The following is a 22,944-nucleotide window of genomic DNA, read 5'->3' as shown; positions in this document are numbered from 1 at the left end:
AAACAACTTGATATCTTATTTTCTAAATTTGCCAGCAAGTCAATAAGGCAACACTAAGCTTGGATAATTCCTCATTACTTTTAGGCCAAATCGGATTAATAGTCCCCGCAATGATAGGGTATTTGAAGGATTGTCCATGTAGTAAAAAAATTTAGGATTTAAACCCTTGTTGTGAAAATTATTAGCAAAATTAACCCAAAAAACAAACTTTTGTTAAACTCAGTTAAGTATAAGGATAAAAATGTCCAACCGCACTCTTTATTTCTGCTCGCCTTCTCTTCCTCTCTTCTGCGTTTGTGTAATTATACATCCACGGTGCAATGCAAGGCCACGATCAGATCAACACGTGTCTCCTCGCGAGCTGATCGTCGAGGTCTTCCGGCGGCTTGACTCCAAGCCCATCCGTGATGCTTGCTCCCTCGTCTGCAAGCGCTAGCTCGCCCTCGAGCACCTCAGCAGCACCGCCCTCTGTATCGGCACCACCGGCAGCCCGGACCTCATCGTCGGCCTCCTCGCCGCCAATTCTGCAATGCTTGAAATCTGCAATTCTTGGGTTAATGCTGATTCCACCCATTTTGCGTGTTTGCTTTTGCTCATTTGAAGATCAAAGAGTCAAGTGCTTGCTGTTCGTTTTATCCGAGTCATAATTGCCTGAACATATAAGAATTTTAATGCTTGAAGTCTGCAATTCTTCGTTTGAATACTTAACTGGAAATTACTGGTACATTCCTAAATGGGTTTCTTTTGGGGTAATGTCTTGCAGTCTTGCTTTCATTAAAGGTGTAATTTTTTTTCGTAAGCATTCGAATAATGTTATTCCTACATTTTTAAGATTACAGAGACAGAAAGAAATGGCTAACAGAGAATAAATGTGTGAGAGCCCGGACAGTGAGCCGAGAGGAGGTAGAGAGAAGAAGGCTAAAAAGAACGAGTGGTTGGACACTTTTATCCCTACATTTAACTGAGGTTTAACAGAAATCTCATATTTGGATTAAATATGCTAATAACTTTCATCACAAGGATTTGAATTCTAATTTTTTTACCACAGAGATAATTTTCCGAATATCTTATCACCACGGGAACCATGAATCCAATTTGACCTTTCTTTTATAAACCGTTATTGGTGAGGGTGTGGGTAAGGGGTGGGGTAGTATAAGGTCCTCGGTTCGAAACGGGGTGTGTAGGGGTGGGGTGGAAAAAAAATAAAATAATAAAATAAATAAATATTAGGGTGAACATTTACATCACCATAGTAATATTGTTGAAATTAACGTTTTTTGTAATTTTCTAATTGTAGCACTGAGAGTAAAATATATTATGCTCGTATAGCTTTAACTCAAATTATAACATGCACATAACTATATTACAAGGATGAATAACTCTTTTTAGTGTGTCAAATATCTTATGATTTCCTTTGGTATAGAGATTGGTCTGTAGTGGATAAGTTACTATTTTTAATATATGTTGAAATAAAAAAATAAAAATTACGGCCAACTTAGAGTTAAAAGATTGAGTACTCAATAAGAAATGTTATCTATAATAATTCTTTCTATAATTAGAGGATTAGAAAGGAGAAGTTTCCGTAATAATTCTCTTTAAAATTGGAGGATTGCAAAGGAGAAGTTTGCTTTATTCTCATCTATTTTCAGTATACTTAAATGTAGGAGAGAGGCTTCTTTCCGGCGATTGGACGACTGCCAAGAGAGGAGGGTGAAACCAGAGAGTGAAGTCCGGTGAGCTTATGTGGTTTTTGTGTCTATTTGTTACGTTGTGGAAGTGGTCTGGATTTTGGACCCAACTAACCAATTGAATCATCTATACCAAACAGGGTCTTGAATATGATGTCACATTGTAAATTGAATAACAATTAATTAAGGGTGTAAAATGTAATTAATCCAGAACCAAGGGATGTATTCAATTGAAAATTTGAGAGATTTTAATAGATTTATAAATTCATGGATTTGTATGGAGTTTAATTAATTTGTAGAGATTTCATATAAAATTTTGATTCAATTCCCTCAAAATCTCATGGGAAGAGATAAGATTTATGGATGCTTAAAATACACTACAAAATCTCTCAAATTCCCTTTAATTCCTCAACTTTATCAAATTCTTAAAAATCAATTTCTAATTGGATACACCTAGAATGTTATAAACTTCTTTAAAATCCTAATTGAATACACCTGAATTTCTAATGATTTTAATAAACTATCTTAAAATTCTAATTGAATACATCTTAAATTTCAGAAAATTAATTCAAATCTTAATTGAATGCCAATAAATTCATTAAAAGAATTAAAATTACTCAAAATTTCAATTGAATACATCCTCTAAAATTAGGTGCAGTTGTGAATTTCAAAGGGACAAAAAAAGGGAGGAAAATAAAGAAAGAAGACACAGAAGAGGGTATTAGGTAGGCAGAGAGAATCGAATCAAAACCTCACTGTCATCAGATCGTCCATCCGCCACTCTCACAGTACCCAGCAATGCAAAACTCCACCCATTCCCCATCGCCACCGCCACCAACACCCACACCAACACCGTCTCCATTTCTCTCCTCCACACCCACCACCGCCGCCGCCGCCGCCGCCGCCGCCACCGCCCCCATTCTCTCAATCAAAGACCCCAAAGCCCTCCTCTCAATCATCCTAGTCTCTTCCCTTTTCGCCCTCCTCCTCTTCCTCTCCTCCTCCTCCTCATCATCATTATCCTCCTCCGCCGCCCCCATCCATTCGCGACCCGACCCATTTCTCTTCCCCAACCAGCAAGCCCACCGCATCATTTACCACGACAACAACTCCTCAGATCCCACGCCCCCCTCCATCGCCTACCTCTTGTCGGGGTCAAAAGGCGACTTGGGTCGGATCCTGAGGCTCCTCTACGCCGCTTACCACCCCAGGAACCAGTACCTCCTCCACCTCGACCGGTCCGCTTCCGACTCCGAGCGGGAAAAGTTGGCTCTGAGAGTCCAATCACTGCCCATTTTCAGAGCTGCCCAGAATGTCCATGTCATTGGTAAGGCTGATTTTGTGTACCCAACTGGGTCTTCTGCTATCTCTTTTACCCTCCATGGCGCCTCGATACTTCTGCGTCTGTCGCCAAATTGGGATTGGTTTATCAGCCTCAGTGTTCGTGATTACCCACTAATCACACAGGATGGTACGACGCTTTCAATCCTTGGTATTTTAATTAACATTTCTGATTTTTGTTTTTAAAATTTTTATTTTTTGTTTGATTTTTTATATGGGGTTTTCTTGGTCCTGTAGATCTTCTTCACATTATGTCGTTCTTGCCTAAAGATCTCAACTTTGTGAACCATTCAAGTTACATCGGCTGGAGAGAGTACAATCATTTGCCGTTTCTAGTTTATTGATTTCGAGTTCTATGTTATTGTTACTCTTAACTTTTTTGGTGGATGCTGTAAGTGAAATGTAAGGTTTCTATTTGTTTTTTGCTACAGGTCTAGGAGATTGAGACCGATAATTGTTGATCCGGGGCTTTATCTTTCGGAGAAAACTGACATGTTCTATGCTACACAGAAAAGGGTGTTGCCTAACGCTTACCGGTTGTTCTCTGGTACATTTTTTTTATACTTTTTGTTGACTAATTTTTGCTTAAATTCTTTCCGGTATTTCATTTATCAGAGCAGAAATTGTAAGGTTAAGGCGTGATTGCCTGTAAGTTAGTTTGAGCTATAATTGCATGCAGTGTGCGTTGTCTAGGATCCAAACAAATTTCAATGGTCTATCTAGGTTAGCCTTGCAAAAAGTTGACTAAAATTTATTCATCTACTGCACTTCCATTAGTAAGTGTTATAATTTTAAAGTGGTGGGAGCTTGTAGAATTGTATAATTAGGCTAGATCAACAGTGGCTAGATCAGCAGTCCCACTGCTGGGTTCTCATGTATCCTTATGTAGTTAAACAAGGATTACCATGTCAGTTAATGTTGGTTGACTTAATAACTAATAGTTTTAGAACAATAACAATGTCGTTTTTTTGGAGGATGGGGCTCTTCCAAGTGGTTATTGGATTGAAGCAATCATTCCCTTGAGCCTAAAGGGTTCATCGGTTCTGCTTGCATTTCTAGAGATGAAGACAAAGCCAAAAGGAAACAGCCTTCCGGTTTGTTTTATCACTGTCATTGGTGTCAAGAATGTTGAGGGAATACGTTGTGGACCTATGGTTTTGGTGGTTCAGGAGAAAAACAAATCTTGGTAATAAAAGAACCAAATTCTGGAACATCAATCTAGTGGTCAATCCTTTGGTTTGGAGGTGGAGGACCTAAAGATGAATAGAGAGGACCTCGTATGCTGTATATGAAACCCTGCAATTTCCACTCCAACAAAGTGGGTTTGAGTTCCCAAACAACTTTGTGTTTTAACTTTGAGTTCAGAACTGATTACTGGTTACCGACAAACATAGTGTTGGTTTGCCATCCATAGCATCAACTGCAGAAATGTATAAGGAAGAATCCAGTTGTGCCCTTTAGTTGTCAAACATCGAGTTAGTGATTCTCTTTTCCTTCCCCATTGAATGCTATACTACTCGTCTCCAATCAGAGACACCAGGTCTCTTATCTCTTTCTCACACACACATCTCTACATTTATTTGTGTAAGAAAAAAAAAAGCAAGTTTGCAACATAGGAAGAGCTATGCATGAATCCTGATGATGTAATATGCAAGATTCATAAATTTACTTACGAGTTTTGACACAAAGCGATGGTCTTTATAAGTTAATATCATCTTTATACCTGGGTTAAACTTGGATAGATTCAACAGTAATTGACCTATATAGCAATGAATACAGTTTCCATTTATTCACATATAACTCTGATAGGATTTGGGACTGAGACCATGGAACAACTGATATGTACCAGTTATTACTCGCGCGATGCCCTTAAGGTATCCCGAAAGCACAATACTTGGGAGATACACTGTAATGATAATTCATTCGTAACTGTTTGATTACCACTGTCATGTAAATAAAACTTAAGTATTTTATCTCTTTTCTGTATTAGATGGGGATCATTTTGGAAACTGAGTAGTAGCACTTTATGATAGGAGTAATAGCACTGTATAATAGGACAAATAATAAAATTGTCAACATAACTCGTTTGATAATTTTTTCTGCAGGTTCTTCTTTTACGATTCTGAGTCGCAATTTCATTGAATTTTGTGTTGTCGGTATTGATAACCTGCCAAGGACTTTGTTGATGTACTTCTCAAACACGCCTTCTGCTCTTTCGAATTACTTCCCTACCATTCTTTGCAACTCCCAGCAGTTCAATAAGACTATCATAAACCATAACTTAGTATATGCTAATTCTGAGACACCCCCTCGAGAGAAGCCCCAGCCAATCAGTTCCGGTGATTATGATGCTATGATTCAGCATGGAGCTGCCTTTGCCACTGGACTCCGGGTAGATGATCCGATTCTTGACCGGGTGGATAGAGAAATTTTAAAACGCAGGCGAGGAAAAGTTGTTCCTGGCGGCTGGTGTTTAGGAGGGTTTGCAAACGACACATGTTCAGTCTGGGGGGATGCTGATATTTTGAGGCCTAGTCCACAAGCAAGAAGACTTGAGCAACTTTTAGTCGGATTGCTCTCAAATGGCACATTCCTGTCTCATCAATGTATATACGAGTGACCTGGATCATCAGTCCCACGAGAGATCGAGAGAAACGGATAACGAAAGTTGCCCGCCCCTTGAGCATTTGGAAATTTTGGAAGAAGAGTAACTGCTACGGGCTGATTCTTTTAGCGGCGCTAGGCTCAGTTAAATCGTGATTATTGTAAAATGTATTACAAATCATTGTGCTATGAGTTATGTCCCTGTTGTACAAGTGACGTTTGCCTCCATTCTCTCAAAGTAAAGCAGTTTGTGTTTCTTTTTAACTCTCAAGATTACGTTCTTTGCTGGAAGTCAATTGCTTCTTGGAAAAGCACATGGAATTGCTTCTTGAAGGAGTCTCTGTCACTAAACACAACTACAAGACATTAACAGCATCCAGAACACCGCTAACATTGCGAGTAAAGAGTGTTTAAGACCGTTAATTTTGTCATTCAATTTCTAATGATGGCGTTCATAGGAATTGGAGGAACATTATAGAACAAAGAATCCAGAGCAGCCACTGAGGAGATGCCGAACATCTAGCCACTGACCTCTGCCAAACTTCTAAACATTTCACCACGAAACCTTTCGGATATGAATTAAGTTGCCTGCAAGGATATAAGCCATGCGAATACTCCACTAACACATCCGCAGTTCTTCTATATCCCTCCAATCACTATTCCACGGCCGTCTCATGTGCATCGATGTTTTCTCTTGATGCACTGATGTCTCTCTCTCTCTCTCTCGCTTGCGAGAATTTTCAGAAAACTCCGAAAAATGTGGCTACTGCAAAAACTAGAAACAACGCACCTCCCATGTAGCCAACCTGATTGGAAGATACGGTGAGTTTGCAGCCTTTTAACACAGCATCAAACGACAAAGTTTTCAATCTTATTAACATCACGGAGAGTTGTGGATCTTACCAGTTTTTCGGAAATGTAGTTGGCAAGAAATGCCCCTCCTAGAACAGCAATAGATGTTGCAAGTACGTGTCCAGCAATGGCTCCACTTGCCACGCCCCATGGAGACTGTATTTAAGAAGTGTTAGAGGAAACTATCACCAAGATTAGTAGACCATAGAAGAAAGATTTTCATGCGACTGAAATTGAACAAGGTTTCACCTGCGCAGCACCGAGAGCGATCGTGGCGAGCATTGAGCGATCTCCCCATTCCTAGAAGCAAAAACAATGTAGTCAGGTTTGAAATCTGTTCTGATGACACAGTGGCAATAATAAGCTTCATCCCTTTTAGTGCAAATGAAGGCACTGACATTTGCATTGATATGCAGGTTGATGGTAAAAAAAACACGACAATGTAGGAGAACAAAGATTTCCATGATGTCTGGCATTTCTGGGAAAATTGGTAGCTAAGCAGACATTAGATATGCATGTAAAGATGTTGCTGCAAATAAGTGAAATATGCTTACGGCAACGAATACAAGGGTGAACGATTTCCAGACAATTTCAAGTGGATTAGTGAGCCGCTTTGACACCTGAGAAAGTACAAAACAATAAGGTGCATAAGAACAGAATCTTCTAAAATGGATCTGGAAAAATATACGACAGCACAGAGTCTACCTTCTCTTTCACAAGCTCCTCGGCCTCGGTATATTCACCGAGCTCAGGGCTGCTCTCATCACCACTCTTCACATCCCTTGATGGAAGGTCCCATGCATCTTTTATTGATTTGAGACTGAAGAATAGTAGAAGAGTTACTGCTGCATATTCTCCAATTGGCAAGGCTGTTGACATGACCACAAAACAACAAAAACATGAGGAGATTTAAGATAAAATGTGGTTATAGATAATTTCATCAGGCCATTGCAGAATGTATCTCAAAATTCATCGAGATTTAAGCACCGGTATTGACATGCGCGAAAAACAGCCAACTATGGGAGGAGTTTGTAATGGAAATTTACAAGTAACTATCTCATATCATACAGTAACATCCAATCACATACAACTCCAACTCCATATACTTGCATTACTACTCATTAATGAATTTACAAATGAAACACTACGTCGAAAGAGGTGAGAAGTTTATCTCAAAATTCAAATTCTTCAAACAAAACTTATAGGCACCCATGACGGTTTGACATTGGCTTTGATGCACCGTATTCAGAAATTAGGTTTCTCTGATTTGGCGGTTTTCTGGTAGAATTTAGGATGGGAAATAGGATGGATAGAGATCAAACGAATATTTCAACCTGTTTCCTGAACTTGCAATAAATTATGAAAATATGTCCTGGACGAAAAATACTAAGAATTACAACTTACTTGTCTGGAATTGAGCAGGGACCGAGTTAAATATTCGCCCAATAATGACAGACAGGACTGTCATAAGTGAAAGAGCACCAGTTGACCCCAACAGAACCTGTTCAATTTAAGCAAGCAAACCAAGTATATTCTTCAATTAAAACTGATGATAAATATAGCACGTGCAATATAACCAACACCATTTAACTAAGTTGTTCCCACAATGGTGCTTCGATTGTTTTGTATTAAGGGCGGGTGAAGATGATAGACAGAGATTCAATTAAACAATGGAACTCGAAACTCATGTCCAAGATATCAACAGGTGATTACAAATCACAAAATGAACAGAATCTTGCGATAAGTTTTCAAGATTTTTTTAATCTCCTAACAGTCTATAGTAAAAATTGTAAAAAATAAAAAATCACATTGTCCAAGTTCCAACCAATTCTCTAACACAGCATTCCTCCCACGAACGTTTTGGAAATTCAGGAATTAGGAACTTCAGTTGGTAATTAGGAACCTATTATGATATGCCAAACATAATTTAGTGTTTTAGTTACGTTATGTCCTTCTCTGTAGTAAATTAGGGGAAGAATAATCAGAAAATGATAGATCTTCTGTTGGATGAGAGACCATTTTCCCCATATAGAAAGCGAGGGTTTATCCTTATATTAGTATAATTTTATCAGTTACTAGGCGTAAAAATTCATCAAAGCAAAATATACATGCATGTATCCATGTCTGTAAATAGAGGCAAAATATGTAACGAAAGAACAAATCAAACTTAATAGATAAAAAATAGAACTTTAGAGAAAGAAAAAGTCATACCAGTACTTTATCATATTGCATGGCTAGGAGTGCAGCAATGAAGAATGTCTGGTCAATAGACAGAGTATAACTTTAGGTCCAGTTTCATCTAGTAGCATACATATGATTTGAAAAAATTACGGAGAGTTTCACGTCTTGAAAACTAGCTTTATGACATTGATTTCAGGTTCTACAGTTTAATTGTTTAACCCATCATAGTATATCTAATCTTAGTTAACACAAGAATAAAAAATTATTGACAATCAACTAGTTAAAATTTAGAGAGACTTCCTCAAAATAACAAAATAGAAACTATTATTTTCTTAACCCCATTACCCAACTCAACCGGAAATTTCCAGCTCAGTAGGTTTAGTTACATGGATCTTTTGCCCCGTGGCACATTACTAAAGGTCGCCATTCTGCTCTACTTAGTAACATATCTTGGAAACGCAGACGCTTATTTACATGTAAAATACACGGCATCCTTACCACTTTTTGACATAAATTGGACAGAAAACAGAAGCGGAGGGGAAAAAATTAGTTACCTTGTCACCAATTTCAGAAACAAATATTAAAGAAAATGCAGCCGTAAAGCCTGATTTTGCAATTGCTGCTAAAAGTGCTGAAGGTCCTCCTTTCACAAAGGCAATCAGAGCAAAAACTAAGGCGCACCCTAGTAGCACAAGACCCACAGAGAGAGGATAAGGGATTTGAACTGGATGCTTCTCACTGCCAAATCATGAAATATTAGTATCGTTCAGGTGACGGTAGCAGTTTAACATCCAATAATTCAAAGTAATCTAATACATGGACTATAACTCACATTTCAGATGAACTGTCACTGGGTGCATCACTGGGAAATATTTTCCTGTTCTTGTGTTCCTCACTGTCTTCATAGCCTCCAGATCCGATACTAACATTAGATGCTTGAACTCGTACGTTTCTGCCAGCACACCTTGATATCACTCTACATCTCACTATAAATATGTTAGCCAGCATATTGCTTAGAACATGCTATAAACACGCAAAAGATTAGAGTTCATGGATCAAATAAAAAAGGTAGACAGTATAGCCTTCACAAGAGACTAAAAATCACCACCTCGGAAAGTAGACAGCATGATGTATTCAAGCAAAACAACAATGTATTCCTTAAACCATTTCGAACCAGTCATAATTTGTTACTGGGTAGGCTGTAGGTACCCCAAACAACTGTTGCCATGAAAATGCAGCTTGCAATAACCATTGGGCATGAGTCACATATTTCGTTTTATCCTAACAGAAGCAGTTCATGTCCTCGGTCCACTACCACAGTACCAGTGTACCACCACTACCAAAGTAACCGCCTCCCTGAACCGAACTCTCACACTCAAACAATACTGGAAACGGATAAACTTACTATGATTCTCCCAACCCAGGATTAATTCACAAGGTCAACAACCCACCCAGATAGCCATTGAATCTTGCAGTTGCCTATAACTTATCAAAACCATGATACCCCAACTTCGAACCAACACAACTAGCAATTAGCCAAATTCTATGCAAAGCAATGTAAATTCGAAAAACCAATTAACCAATATGCAATAACTTTAGCTTCAATTACAGTGAGAGTAAAGATTAAAACTTGAAAAGTTGACGTAGTTATAGCAAGAGAGCAACAAAAAGAAAGATAAGAACTTACACGATGGTTTTCTGGAAAGAGTGCGACAGCTTGGAAGAGCGTCCGTAAAAGCTGACAAGGGAAGCTTCTTGCTTGGATTGAATGGCAATGGTGTATGAAGAATCCCCAGTCCTTGCATTCTTTCTTCTTTTGCTGTAAGACTTTGTTGTTACAGTTTTTTCATCTCCTTTCCTTCTCTGCAAGTGCAGATTAAACACAAAAGAAAAACTGGTTTTTTATAAGTTGAGTTTTGGGATTTGGTAGGATTGAACTGGGGAACCGTTACCCAGTTGAGCAAGTTATCGTTTCGGAGTTTCCAAAATGTTCCAACTGCAGTTCTGAGGGTGGGGATTTTGTAGCCTGCCACGTGTCTGTTGTGGGAGAGATAAAATGGAAGGGATGCAACTTTGTAATGTGAATTCCACGCGACGATGGAGGAGGATTCTCTCCTCTCATATTTTCATCTCCTTCCCTCCTCTTCTTTCACATATTGTTTTTTGTTTTATTGTCTCTATCAAAAAATCAATATAAGATGTTTATTAAGGGTACAAGTTTAATACAGTTAGTAATATAGTTAGTAAGGTTGTTAGGATTTCTCTTATAAAAACAGTGTGCGTAATCTTCATTTAGTTAGTTAATACAAATCTTATTTCCCTCTCTAAATTCTCTCTCTAAAATCTTTGTGTTCATCTTTCTTCCCTTCATCTTTCTTCTTGATTTTCTCTTCAATTCCCAAACATTTCAATGTAGTTAACATGGTATCAGAGCCACCAGGCTCACGCCATGGATTCTGGTGGTTCCGTTTTCATTAGATTTCATCGTTTTCTAGTTTGATTTTCTATTCAGTTTTTCAATAGAAATTATGTCAAGTTATTCGGTGCTTCCGCGATCGTCCTATAGTTTTTTGGTTGATTTTCGTCAGGGCTATGAACAGAGATTGTCAATGATATCTAGATCGTCAAAATATGCGTTGCCAAAATTGTTTCTTCAAATTTTCATTGAGTTCTTGATACAAGGAAGGAAGATGGGATGTCAAGCAATTTTGTGGATCCAGTGGAATCCTTTCATCTCAATCGGCGACTGCTACTACCATTAGGTTCCAAGAAGAGCATTATGTTTGCAGATTTCTCCACTAATCTCGAAGAAGTTGTATTTGTCCTTCGAATGCTACAGTGCCACCTCAACACCCTCTGGTGCCCAATTTTCTCTCAACAACATCAATATCACATCAAGGTTCTTCATCTTTTGTGCGTAATCTGTAATTTCAGAGATGAATTGTTCCTGGGTCTTTCATCTATCTTGTTCAGGGTTTCATAATCAAGTTGTGAATTGGATGCAATTGTCAAGTGCATTCTTGCACGTTTATGTGTTTGTCGAAATGCCCAGCTCAAAAGTCTCATATGAAGGTTAAGTTTTTCAGTAAGGTGATATATTTGGACTTTGGGTATGATTTCTTTCTGAATTCTTGGTTCAATTTCACTTTCTTGAGGATCTGTCCATGTGAATTCTTGGTTCATTCTGTATTCTGCAAAATATGGAATTGTTCTTTTTGGTTAATTTTTGAAGTAGTGTACTCTAAAATTTTCCATTTTGCTTGGGCAGTGAAAGTTGTGGCACGAAGCCATGTGATCTACACACTGTTGGGTAAGGGGTTCTTGCATATCACCTGTTTGATCTTATGCGTCAATGAAATTTAAAGTTAGAACAATGTAACTACAGATCTTGGATGCCTAGGGTTCAAGGTTTTACTATCCTTTCTCAGTCATTCTTTTATTAATGAAGATTGGTGGATAAGTCACATTCTCTGGGTACATAGTGGTAGACGTGGAGTTCATTGCTGGGTTTGTGATGGGAAAACAAGAAGGCTCACAAATGAAGACAGTAAAAAATAAGGTTTCTTTTCCCGGTCTTGCTTTCCATATGTTCCTTGTGAGATCTTATACTGGAGTTCTTACATAGTTCTTTACAAAATTGCTTTTGAGTCTAAAGATATTTTCAATTGAGGAGATATATGAAAAGATCTGAGATATGATTCCCGATCCTAATCAATCTATTACTTCTAAGCTTCTTGGAAGGTGGCAAGAGAGGGATAAACCTTTGGTTCAAAAGAAGACATTAATGTTGTTAGATGGGAGCAGCTACAAACTATGTTGCAATCTGGAAAACCTAAGGTGGAAGGACTGCATAGGTGCGTTGAAGAGATTGTGTTCTCTTTTACCTACCCTAGGCTTAACATGGAGGTTTTGAAACACATGAACCATTTGTTAAAGGCACATTTCTGTGTACACCTAAAAACAGGTCGTGTTTATGTTCCAATTGATCCAAATCATTATGTGGACTTCTATCCTACTTCAGTACCAACCCTTTCCACTCTCTTAGAACAACTCAACATTGGCGGTTTGAAAGTAGAAGGTGATAATGAATGGGATAGAACGTCACTTGGGAAATGAATCAGGTTTTTCAGATCGTCGTTTCTTGCCTCAGCCTATAATTTCAGAGTCTAACCAACTCAGTTGTTAGCATGAATCTACAGTAAGTTTGGTTATACGATGAAGTTTGAAGAAGTTGTAAACGGTAAATCCCACGAAGGGTAATTCCATGATGTGAATAGGTAAATCCCATGAAGGGTAGAAGAAGTTGTTAATGGTAAATCCCACGAAGGGTAATCCTACATAGATGTTGATTTTCAGTTGTTGAAATTGTGAAGGCCAATGTCATTGTTAAGAGTAGTTGGTTTTGTGAAGGCCAATGCCACACTATAGTTTGTTAATTTTCTGTTTTAAAGGCTGATGCCAATGTTAAATGAAGTTGTTGACGGTAAATCCCATATAGGGTAATCCCGCAAGAAATTGTTATAATCGGCATGAGGGTGTGTTACAACTTTATAAAAGACTGTTCATTGATTGAAGCTCCTGTACAAGGCAGAGGAGTATTAAGCTTTTGGATGTGCTTTCTATTGAGCTTGCAGATTTAGTTTGTTGTAGTGAGTCAGTGAATATATTTGGGGCAGATTGATGTTCAATGCTGTTATGCAGCTTGTATCTGTCATAAAAGGTTCTTGTTGATATAACACTCGTGTCTTTGCTTTGCAGCTATAATAAACTCTTTATTCAGAAAAGGTTCGAGAGAATTTTCATATTGGCAGAATGAAGGTTGCAGTTGGTTCAAGCTGTTTTGTTTTTTTGGTTTCATAGCAGTGATTACAGATGTTCTTCCAATGTCAAACTAGGTTTCCCTAGTTGAGATTGAAGGGGAGTATTAAGGGTACAAGTGTAATACAGTTAGAAATACAGTTAGTAATATAGTTAGTAAGGTTGTTAGGATTTCTCTTATAAAAACAGTGTGTGTAATCTTCATTTAGTAAATTAATACAAATCTTATTTCCCTCTTTAAATTCTCTCTCTAAAATCTCTGTGTTCATCTTTCTTCTTGATTTTCTCTTCAATTCCCAAACATTTCAATGTAGTTAACAATGTTGACGTGGCTACACCGTAACTGTTCAAATAGGAGGGAAAGGAAGGGGAGAGAATCCTTCTCCCACGACTACAGATTGGCTGGAGTTTGTAGGGCCCCAGGCTATTACAAAAGGTCAAGGGTTTGTTTTGTTATGGAAGGGATCCTCTCCGAATTGCTTCCTCTTAATGCACCAAATCAGGGGATATGTGCCGTTAAAATTTGATCCAACAGTTGAAGTTATTATAACTTTTAAAGTGAGCCCTTGTTTGTAGCTGTTGAACCAAATTTCAACGGAACGGATTTCCTAATTTGGTGGATTAGAAGGAATGGATCCTCTTTGGATCCCTTTCCTTTTGTTATCCCTAATTTGATGTTTTTCTTTAATATAATGGTATATTTAAAACCAAAAGGAGGGGGAGCTCGGCTAAACCACCTAACGGGTAACTTAAGAGTATCTCCAATGAGGGCTTTATCCACCACGAGACTACCACATTTCAAGCCATAGTGAGAAATTTCATCCCCAATAAGCTGGAAAATGGGCGAGATCAACCACTTGGGCTAGCAACTTCCTTTATTGAGTGTCATAAAATTGGGCTACATCTAGCCCCAAAAACAGTGGATCCCATAAGAAAAAGTAACAACTTATGTAAGCAAAATTCTATCATTGTCACTCCACTTGCAAATACATTTATACTCTCCTTTAATTTTTTTTAATTCTTTTTTGGCTAATTAATGATTGTTTTAAATTCCAAAAAACTAAAATTTCAAATTGATTTAATGTTCATGGGCATTAGTGGGTGAAACTTTCAAATAAATTTTTTAAAAATTGTATGATACTAATTTACCAATTGGTGCTAGTTAAAGTTTTGTATAGTACATGAAAATCAAATTATTTTATAAGGCGAATGGGGGGGGTGGTTTGTATCATTCAATGGACATAATTTGAACTGTTTTAGGTTGAAAGGTTCTATTTGGGCCCAAAATAATATTATTGGGCTGAGCTTAGGTTATGTTCAGCCCAAAGTTTATAAATGTACTATGGGCTGTCTGGTGGTCTTAAGCCGCTCAGTTGGGGCGATCGAGTCCTATTGCAAGAAGGAGTGGTTTGGATAAGAGTGGATGGGTCGAAGTCCTAGTGCAATAAGGGGTCCTAATGCAATGAAGATTCTTGGCCGAAAATGAATACGGCCTGAAAAAGGGGGTGAGTTCAAAGTCATAATAGAAGTAGGATTGGTCGAGATAAGGTTGGATCATAATAAGAAGTCCTAATTCGAATATGGTTTTAACTCGATCGTAAGGAGAATTGGTTGCTATAAATAGAGAGTAGAGTGCATCATTCAAGCCCCCTTCAATTCAACACAGAAATTGCCCTCCGCAAACCTCTCATACATTTTGAGATTTTTTATTTTATTTTTCCGCCAACACACCTTCAGTTTGGATAAACAGCACTGTGAAGGCAACCAACGAACATCTTCAGTTTGGATAAACAACACTGTTACCGTAGAATCAGCCGACCGAGGAGCACCTTCAGTTTGGATAAACAGCACTGCGTCACGGTCGACTGGTTACCTATCCAAGTCTCGGTCGAGAAAGGTTTTCGAATCCTTGTTGGCAGAGGTCATCGTATTAGCCTTCCCGGTGAAGTAAGGTGTTACAAGTTACTACATTCGGCGCATTGAACGCCGAGTGATTTTATGATTGGATACTCACAAGTGAGTTTCAGAGTTCGGCATTCTGACGGTCGAACCACATTTACCATCAAGACATACATCTCTTTTGACTACCTATATCTATATAATTTGGAGCCAGTTCGACGTGCTTATACTCTTACGAATATAATCACCGTAATCGAACCCGGCGTCGACGATTCGTGAACTTCATAGAACTAGCAACCTTGCCTTCAGGCTCAAGAACCCGAAGGCCGAGACATGTTCTTTCCTCAGTTGCAGTTACAAGATCAAGAAATCAATAGCGCGCTCAACGCAACATCAACAAATTTTACTCCTCGATCGAGCTCGACCGATGAGTTGGCATACCCTGCATCAATCGAATGACGTAGTTAGCTCATTAGTTATCGGCCTGCACGCCACGTAGGCTAGGTAGTTTTTAGGGTTAACATTTTGGCACGTCCAATAAGACCCAGTGCTAAACCTTCGGAGTTCATAATCATTAAGACATGGTCAATAAAAAAGTAAACAGTCATGGGAAAGTTAACGACCGACCTGCCGATTCAGGGCTTTGGACAAGATCTATCACAGGCACAAAATCCTCTCAATACTGTGACACCTGAGGCTGCAAGTACGACACATCGAGAAAATGAAGTTTGTCTCGGCGGCCAGCCTTGCAACGTAGAAATTCCCAACAAAACCGCAGGCATTTTAATCAAATGAATAGTGGAAGACTGTGACGAAGATGGTGGGGAAGGTTCTGATCCCCCGACTAGGTCGTTTCTTCGAAGACAACTTAATGAGCAATCTCGGCAGGTTGAACAGTCGGTCGACCAAAAAATGAACAATTTTTGCTCGAAGTGATACGAAGAAATGGTGATACACACACTAGATTGCTTGAACTATTGGTCAGTAAAGCTTTCGAAGATGAACACGTCGGTCAACCTCGACAACTTTCATTTAAGAGTATTCCACTGCAAGCCGAGACAGGATCCACTTGACTCCAACGGATTGACTTGGAAAAAAGGGAAGATCGAGCAGTAGGTCGGATGGACCTGACCAGGGGGTGGAAACAGCATCCTTCAATATGACCGAGGCTCCAAAGGATGATTGATTCGGCCTTAAAAAAAGGGCTGAAGTTCCCAAAATTCATCTATCCCTACTCGGCTTATGTGGAGAAGTTTGAATATCCTAAAGGCTTCAAGATCCCAGATTTCAGCATTTTTGCTGGAGAATCGTCATTGTCTTTGTTTATTCATGCAGCTCGGTTCACTACGCAATGTGGAGACGTTAATAGCAACTTCCATAAACTGTGACTATTCAACTTCTCACTAACAGTTTTGGCATTCACTTGGTACATCAACCTCCCACCTAACTCCGTCCAGAGTTGGGAGAAACTAGTCGAAAAATTCCATGAACAATTCTATCGACCAGGGATGGAAATGTCAGTTTCATCATTAGCTAGGATGGCTCAAGCATCAGACAAGTCACCAATGGAATACTTAACAAGGTTCAAGTCGGCCAGAAATTGGTGTCAAGTACCTCTCCCTGAAGTTGAATTCGTCAGAATCGCTCTAAACAGCCTGGATGTGGAATACAAAAATAAATTCCTAGGGGAAAATATTCGAGATATATACGAACTGGCCCAGCATGTTGAGCAGTATGATTATTTGCTCCGAGAAGAAAAGATCTCAAAATCCCCATCCTGGGAAACAATATACAAGAATCCCAAGGTTAGTTACGTATTGGCCGAAAACAAGGATTACCAATACAACATTGTAGACGCGGCTGAGATAGTAATAGATAAACCATACGTTTACAAGGCATTAGCTCAAAATAATTCCAAGCATGCCAAAACCCGCTCGGCCTCTAAAGAGACAATTAAAACATCAAAAGTCTACACTTTTGATATCACCAATGTCGATGCAATTTTAGACCAGTTGTTGTTGGCAAAGATCATAAAACTTCAGCCAGGACATAACATTCCTAAGGCTGAAGAGTTGAAAGGAAAAACGTATTGCAAGTACCATAATTTGAACAAGCATACCACCAACAATTGCATCGTGTTCCGTGATGCCATTCAAAGCTGGATTGATGATAGGAGCATATTTATGCTACTTAGCTATGTTGTTTCCTTGCATTTAGTGAGCTAATTACTACTTATTGTAGTGTTTTAAGCTATTTTCGTGTGTTTGTAGGTCCTAATGACAAAGTAGGCAAGAAAGTGCATTTTGGAGCCATTTGGAGCAGTTTTGGGCATGAAATGGATAGCTTGCATATGGAGCAAGGTGGATGGACGAATTTGAAGTTAAAAGAGGCTAGGAACATACTACAAATTTGGACAAACAAGTTCAAGACAATGAAGATAAGGAATGAGCAAGAAACATGGAACATTATCCAAACAACCTTATCTTATCCAAACCTTATCCAACCTTATCCAACCTTATCTTATCTTATCCTATCTTAATCTTTTCCTACCTTAATTCCAGCTACAAAGAGGACTCATTTTCACATTAAATCACCTAAATATCAGGTTCTAGAAGCCCTATTTTCATGCCCTAAGTTTATGCCACATGTAACCCTTCTAGAAGTTCTAGAATCTGCCACAAGGACCGTTCCTTGTCCTCCCTGGAATCTGATTGAAAGTGACCTTGTTCTTTGGTGATTTAGAGTCCTAATTCCTTTCCTTTTCAGCCCAATTTCATGCCTTCCCTTCACCTTATAAATATATGATGCCGCACCCATCATTCACCACCACCCTTTACCACAATTGCACACCACACCATCCACCACACCTGGAGCCGTGCTTGTTATTCAAAATGTTGGATTGTTGGAGCGTTTCGAGGTGTATTCTATTCTTTGTTTTCAATGTTTAAATTTAATTATCTTTGTTTTGCGAACATGAGGAACTAAATTCATTTTAGTTAGAGGTGAATTCAAAGCCATGAACATGTATGTGATATGAATTGATTTCATCCAATTATTGTTTCATAAATCGTGAATGCAATTTGCTTAACTGCTTGATTGATAACTTATTCTTGTATGTTGATTAAGGAGGCCTACTTAGTTTGCATGCATGAATTTGATGCTAGAATATAAGGGAGTTTCACGTAATAGTTATTCACTTATATTCACAAGTAGGTGGAAGTCACTAGTCATGATTGTGTTAAGTGAATCATTGGCAGGAGTCTCATGCGTTTCATAGTGATGAATGCCTTGTCAAAGCTTATGATTTTCATAGAACTTAATGACTTTTGATATGTATCTCTATCATGCGTTTCATATAGGGAACTTGAGAAAGACAATTTGGTTGTAATGCGTATTCATTCAATTCAATGAAATAAGGAAAATCTAATGGTTGGTTGTACGATGCAATTAACTTGGGGCATCGTCATTCATGGTTTAAAGGAATAATAACTAGAAATCGATTTGTATGCATATGTGTCATGTGTGGATATGAACCCTGTAGCTAGCCATTCACCCATATTTTACCCAGTTTCGTCCAAGTTGTTTAGAGTCTTTACAATCTGCTTGTTTTTACCTTAATTTCGTCCAAAATCCAATCTCCCTTTACATTGTTGTGTCAAATTAGTTAGAATCTGTCCAAACTTGTGTTTTTAAGTGTTTTGAGTCAAGTTCAAAGTAATTTTTGTCCAAATCATCCTTTAGTGTCTAGTTTGAGTCTATTTGATTATTTTGTGCTGTTTGAGTCTTTTTAGTTTGTTTTGAGTCATATAAGTCTAGTTAAGTGTTTTTAAGTTTAGTTTTGTGTTTTTAAGTCAGTTTAGAGTAGATTAGCATCTCTTCTAATCCCCGGCCTAAAACGATCCATACTTTCATATACTACAATCATAGGGTTTTAATTTGAGTGTTAGAATATTTCACATCAATTGCTAAAGGCAAGCTAAAATTTCCTGAGAAACAGATGGTTGTCGACGTTAATCCCTTTTCCTCGATGACAATTGGCATGGTGGATGCTCATCTGCCTAAAAACAAAGGGAAAGAGATGGCCGAGTTCATCCTAGTACAGCATGTTTCCTGAGAAACAGATGGCTGTCGACGTTAATCCCTTTTCCTCGATGACAATTGGCATGGTGGATGCTCATCTGCCTAAAAACAAAGGGAAAGAGATGGCCGAGTTCATCCTAGTACATCATGTCCTTAAGCAGAACTCTTAGCCGTGACTCAAGATTGATTTATTTTCAAATGAATTGCCCACGAAGTTTTCGGGACCGGCCATAGTCGAATCTATGTCAAGCTCCAGTACCGAAGAGGCTAATAGACCGATGGTTTTGTGCAGCTGTTGTAAAACACGTGTCATCCTGACCGAACCTAATAAATGTAAAATATAACAATTACATAAAGTTACATGGAGCTGCTCAATGGTCTCATCGCTGAGTATTTCGTAGGGAATTGTTATTGGCAATCCAAAAATCTTATTTTGCACTCCAAACTTTCTATAATTAGAAAGAAAAATACACTTGTAAGAAGCGAAGAATGAAATTTTTGGAGTGCTAATAATAGTTCCCATTTCATATCCACAACATTTAGCGATGAGATGCTCTTAAGAACATCATTCAACGAAGTCCTTGATGAAGTCATGCATGGCTTCCATCGGGTGACATCCAATAAAAAGTAGCAGCATGCATGAGAACTTCTGCATATAAAACAAAGGTATTTGTATAGTCTCACGTAGTTTACTGTCAAAAAGCACATAATAAGCCTAATATGAACCAGTATGCACATAAGGACATAAGTTTTGTTAGAAGTTTATCGTGACTTTAAATTAAAACAATAGTCATAGAAGCAAAACCTTGCAGGTTTATATCAGAACATTTTATAGGGCACGAAGTTTACAGACCAACTTTTAGGGCACGGAGATAGGAACGTCATCTCTTATCTATATAAACCGTGAAGAGTCTACCATTTCAGTATACCTTCTCTTGAATTCATTTACTCCATCAAATCCCTAGTTGCTTCCTTTCCTAGCTATACCATGGAGTACTACTGCAAGTGCATGTGTTTTGCCTTGATCTTCATGTTGGGAGCCTTGTCTTCTCACGCCACTTCTCGCACTCTTCAAGATGCATCAATGTATGGGAAATACGAGCAATGGATGGCTCGTTATGGACGTGTATATACCGACATTAACGAGAAGGAGAAGCGTTTCAATATATTCAAAGCAAATGTGGATTTTATAGAATCTTCCAACAACGACGCAAATAAACCATACAAATTGAAGGTCAATCAATTTGCAGACCTTACAAATGAAATAATAGTTATCAAATATGAAAATGTTACAGCACCAGCTACTATAGATTGGAGAAAGAAAGGAGCTGTAACACCCATCAAGGACCAAGGCCAATGTGGTAATCAATTTTATTTGGAAACAAATTTGGAACTTGATCAGATAGTTTCTTATGTTCTAACTAGGATTGAATTGCAAATTAAAACTCTATGTCTGTATCTAACCATTATTTAATTCATCCATCAAAAACAACAAAATATTTAATTTCAATGAAATACTTGCAGGATGTTGCTGGGCTTTTTCAGTTGTGGCAGCTATGGAAGGGATTACTAAGCTTACAACTGGTAAATTGATATCTTTGTCTGAGCAGGAGCTAGTCGATTGTGACACAAGCAGTGTGGACCAAGGTTGTGTGGGTGGTCTAATGGATGATGCATTTCAGTTCATCACTCAAAACCATGGGCTTAGTACCGAAACTAATTACCCTTACACGGGTGTTGATGGTACTTGCAACACCAAGAATGAGGCCAGTCATGCAGCCACGATAACTGGCCACGAAGATGTGCCTGCAAATAGTGAAGCTGCCCTTTTGAAGGCTGTTGCTAATCAACCAATTTCTGTTGTCATTGATGCTGGTGGTTCCGACTTTCAATTTTATTCAAGTGGTGTCTTTACAGGAACTTGTGGAACAAGTCTTGATCACGGGGTTACTGCAGTTGGTTTTGGAGTAAGTGCTGATGGGACCAAGTACTGGTTGGTGAAGAACTCATGGGGCGCAGAATGGGGTGAAGAAGGGTACATAAGAATGCAAAGAGATGTTGAGGTAAAGGAAGGTCTTTGTGGCATTGCTATGGAAGCCTCGTACCCCACTGCATAATATGATTACCATCAAAATCCATACCTACAATGTATAATATTAATACCTCCAAGGTATATATTTATGATATGTACACGATCAACTTGTACGTTTAGTACAATATGCCATATATATGTATCTAAACTACCAAGTGTTATAAATTAATTACCAAATGAACAACTTATCCTAATCCTTTTCGTTAAACAAGAAGACAATGGATATGCAAAATAACGCAACTAATACAAAGCCCAAACAAACACACTAAAAGCCCTGGTATAACATTTTTGTACCATATTTCAAGTAAAGAGTTTTGCTAACTTGCACTTTTTTTTTCCACTTATGAACAATTAATATATTTAACCTTTTACACATGAACAAAAAAATGTGAAAGGACCCTTTAAATAAGGAATGAGGTATTTTGTTCGAATCCTTGGAACTTTGTCCAAATTCCCACCCCAGTGAAGATTACAGGATCCAAAATGAAGTCCATGGCCACCCTCTTTGACATCTTAAAGAAGGAAGAAATAAGTGATGATGTTTGGCGTTTTGCTTAGGGAACTCTGGCCACGAGTCTGTTGTCCCTAATTTGGTTTCTCTTATATGCCTCATTTCTTATTTCTTTGACAGGTGTCCAGCCATTTAAACCTAACCTTAACCCCGTTAACTTTTAATAAAATTAAGAAACTAAAACTAAAAATAAAGAGGCTCGCAGCCACCGCTTTCCCATCCACCCCGGATCCCGACAGTCTCTCGCCCTAGCAACCCAGAAAGTCACCCACGCCAGCCAACCCCATTCCAGGAGCGGCTACCCCAACTCCTGTAGCCAAAGCCTCCTCGATCTACACTTAAGAATAAAAAAACAAAGAAGTAGCAGATGCTGTCCACGCAACCAGATAAACCTCATCAGTCGCCAGTAACCCGATTCTGGACACTCTACTCGTTGCCGCCAAAGCCTCCCCTTGGATCCTCCCTCTATCTCTCTTTCTATCGTGGCCCCAGATTGAAATAATTATCTTCCCATTCAATATCCACAGTCAAATCAAACTTCTGTCGGATTAATTTCTGGGTAAAATCTATTGTTAATTTTCTTAGGAATAATGTCACTGATTAGGGATATAATCTGGGCTTTGGTTGAAAATCCCAATAGAACATATCTTCTGTAGAAGTTCTAACAAATCCTGAAAATAATGAAAGAAATTTGGGGAGGATTTGATGGTTATGTTGGAACTTAATTGGATTTTACTAATTATAATTAAGGTTAATTATCCATATTAGACACTAGAGTTCAGTTAGGAGTTAATGACTTGGTTAATTGAATCTCCTATAATGTAGGACCAGAGGAAAACACCTTAGGCTCCAACTTCATGGCAACCGTCCACGGCCGC

At 38.5% G+C, this 22,944-nt stretch overlaps 4 protein-coding genes across 4 annotated transcripts; 3 read left to right on the top strand and 1 right to left on the bottom strand.

Annotated features, from left to right (window-relative positions):
* The first annotated feature begins 2,383 nt into the window (after positions 1–2,383).
* Positions 2,384–5,897, top strand: LOC103955330 (beta-glucuronosyltransferase GlcAT14A-like). The gene is made up of 4 exons (XM_048591941.1): positions 2,384–3,159; positions 3,267–3,342; positions 3,461–3,576; positions 5,135–5,897. Exons 1-4 carry the CDS (start codon positions 2,487–2,489, stop codon positions 5,647–5,649), a joined length of 1,380 nt encoding a protein of 459 aa, XP_048447898.1. The 5' UTR covers positions 2,384–2,486; the 3' UTR covers positions 5,650–5,897.
* A 136-nt stretch (positions 5,898–6,033) lies between these two features.
* Positions 6,034–10,704, bottom strand: LOC103955355 (protein PAM71-homolog, chloroplastic). The gene is made up of 10 exons (XM_009367231.2): positions 10,354–10,704; positions 9,499–9,652; positions 9,221–9,404; positions 8,697–8,744; positions 7,890–7,986; positions 7,191–7,354; positions 7,040–7,105; positions 6,735–6,785; positions 6,537–6,641; positions 6,034–6,439 (listed from the first exon to the last, which is right to left on the bottom strand). The coding sequence occupies exons 1-10, from the start codon at positions 10,469–10,471 to the stop codon at positions 6,374–6,376; spliced, it is 1,053 nt and encodes a 350-aa protein (XP_009365506.2). The 5' UTR covers positions 10,472–10,704; the 3' UTR covers positions 6,034–6,373.
* Positions 10,705–11,696: 992 nt separating this feature from the next.
* On the top strand, positions 11,697–12,991 carry LOC103955356 (DNA primase small subunit). Its single transcript, XM_018649440.2, is given in 4 exon segments — positions 11,697–11,756; positions 12,036–12,221; positions 12,223–12,421; positions 12,424–12,991. Coding segments are annotated over 4 exon segments (858 nt in total). The 3' UTR covers positions 12,837–12,991.
* Positions 12,992–20,451: 7,460 nt separating this feature from the next.
* Positions 20,452–21,580, top strand: LOC103955357 (senescence-specific cysteine protease SAG39-like). Its single transcript, XM_018649443.2, has 2 exons — positions 20,452–20,824; positions 20,988–21,580. Exons 1-2 carry the CDS (start codon positions 20,452–20,454, stop codon positions 21,578–21,580), a joined length of 966 nt encoding a protein of 321 aa, XP_018504959.2.
* The last annotated feature ends 1,364 nt before the right edge of the window (positions 21,581–22,944 follow it).

Source organism: the organism of the source record quoted next, unplaced genomic scaffold, assembly GCF_019419815.1.
Source record: "Pyrus x bretschneideri cultivar Hongxiangsu unplaced genomic scaffold, Pyrus_bretschneideri_v1 Contig36, whole genome shotgun sequence".
Classification (NCBI taxonomy): domain Eukaryota; kingdom Viridiplantae; phylum Streptophyta; class Magnoliopsida; order Rosales; family Rosaceae; genus Pyrus; species Pyrus x bretschneideri.
Note: the sequence above shows the minus strand (reverse complement) of the source record. Positions and strands in the feature narration are given on the sequence as shown.

Bases quoted from the DNA above. Each gene is read 5' to 3' on its own strand.
- LOC103955357 (XM_018649443.2), top strand. From the start codon at position 20,452: ATGGAGTACTACTGCAAGTGCATGTGTTTTGCCTTGATCTTCATGTTG. The intron at 20,825-20,987 runs GTAATCAATTTT...AAATACTTGCAG, and splicing joins CAAGGACCAAGGCCAATGTG to GATGTTGCTGGGCTTTTTCA.
- LOC103955355 (XM_009367231.2), bottom strand. From the start codon at position 10,471: ATGCAAGGACTGGGGATTCTTCATACACCATTGCCATTCAATCCAAGC. The intron at 9,653-10,353 runs GTAAGTTCTTAT...ACATATTTATAG, and splicing joins TCTTTCCAGAAAACCATCGT to TGAGATGTAGAGTGATATCA. The intron at 7,987-8,696 runs GTATGACTTTTT...TAAATTGAACAG, and splicing joins TGCAATATGATAAAGTACTG to GTTCTGTTGGGGTCAACTGG.
- LOC103955330 (XM_048591941.1), top strand. From the start codon at position 2,487: ATGCAAAACTCCACCCATTCCCCATCGCCACCGCCACCAACACCCACA. The intron at 3,343-3,460 runs GTACAATCATTT...TTTTTGCTACAG, and splicing joins AGTTACATCGGCTGGAGAGA to GTCTAGGAGATTGAGACCGA. The intron at 3,577-5,134 runs GTACATTTTTTT...TTTTTTCTGCAG, and splicing joins CGCTTACCGGTTGTTCTCTG to GTTCTTCTTTTACGATTCTG.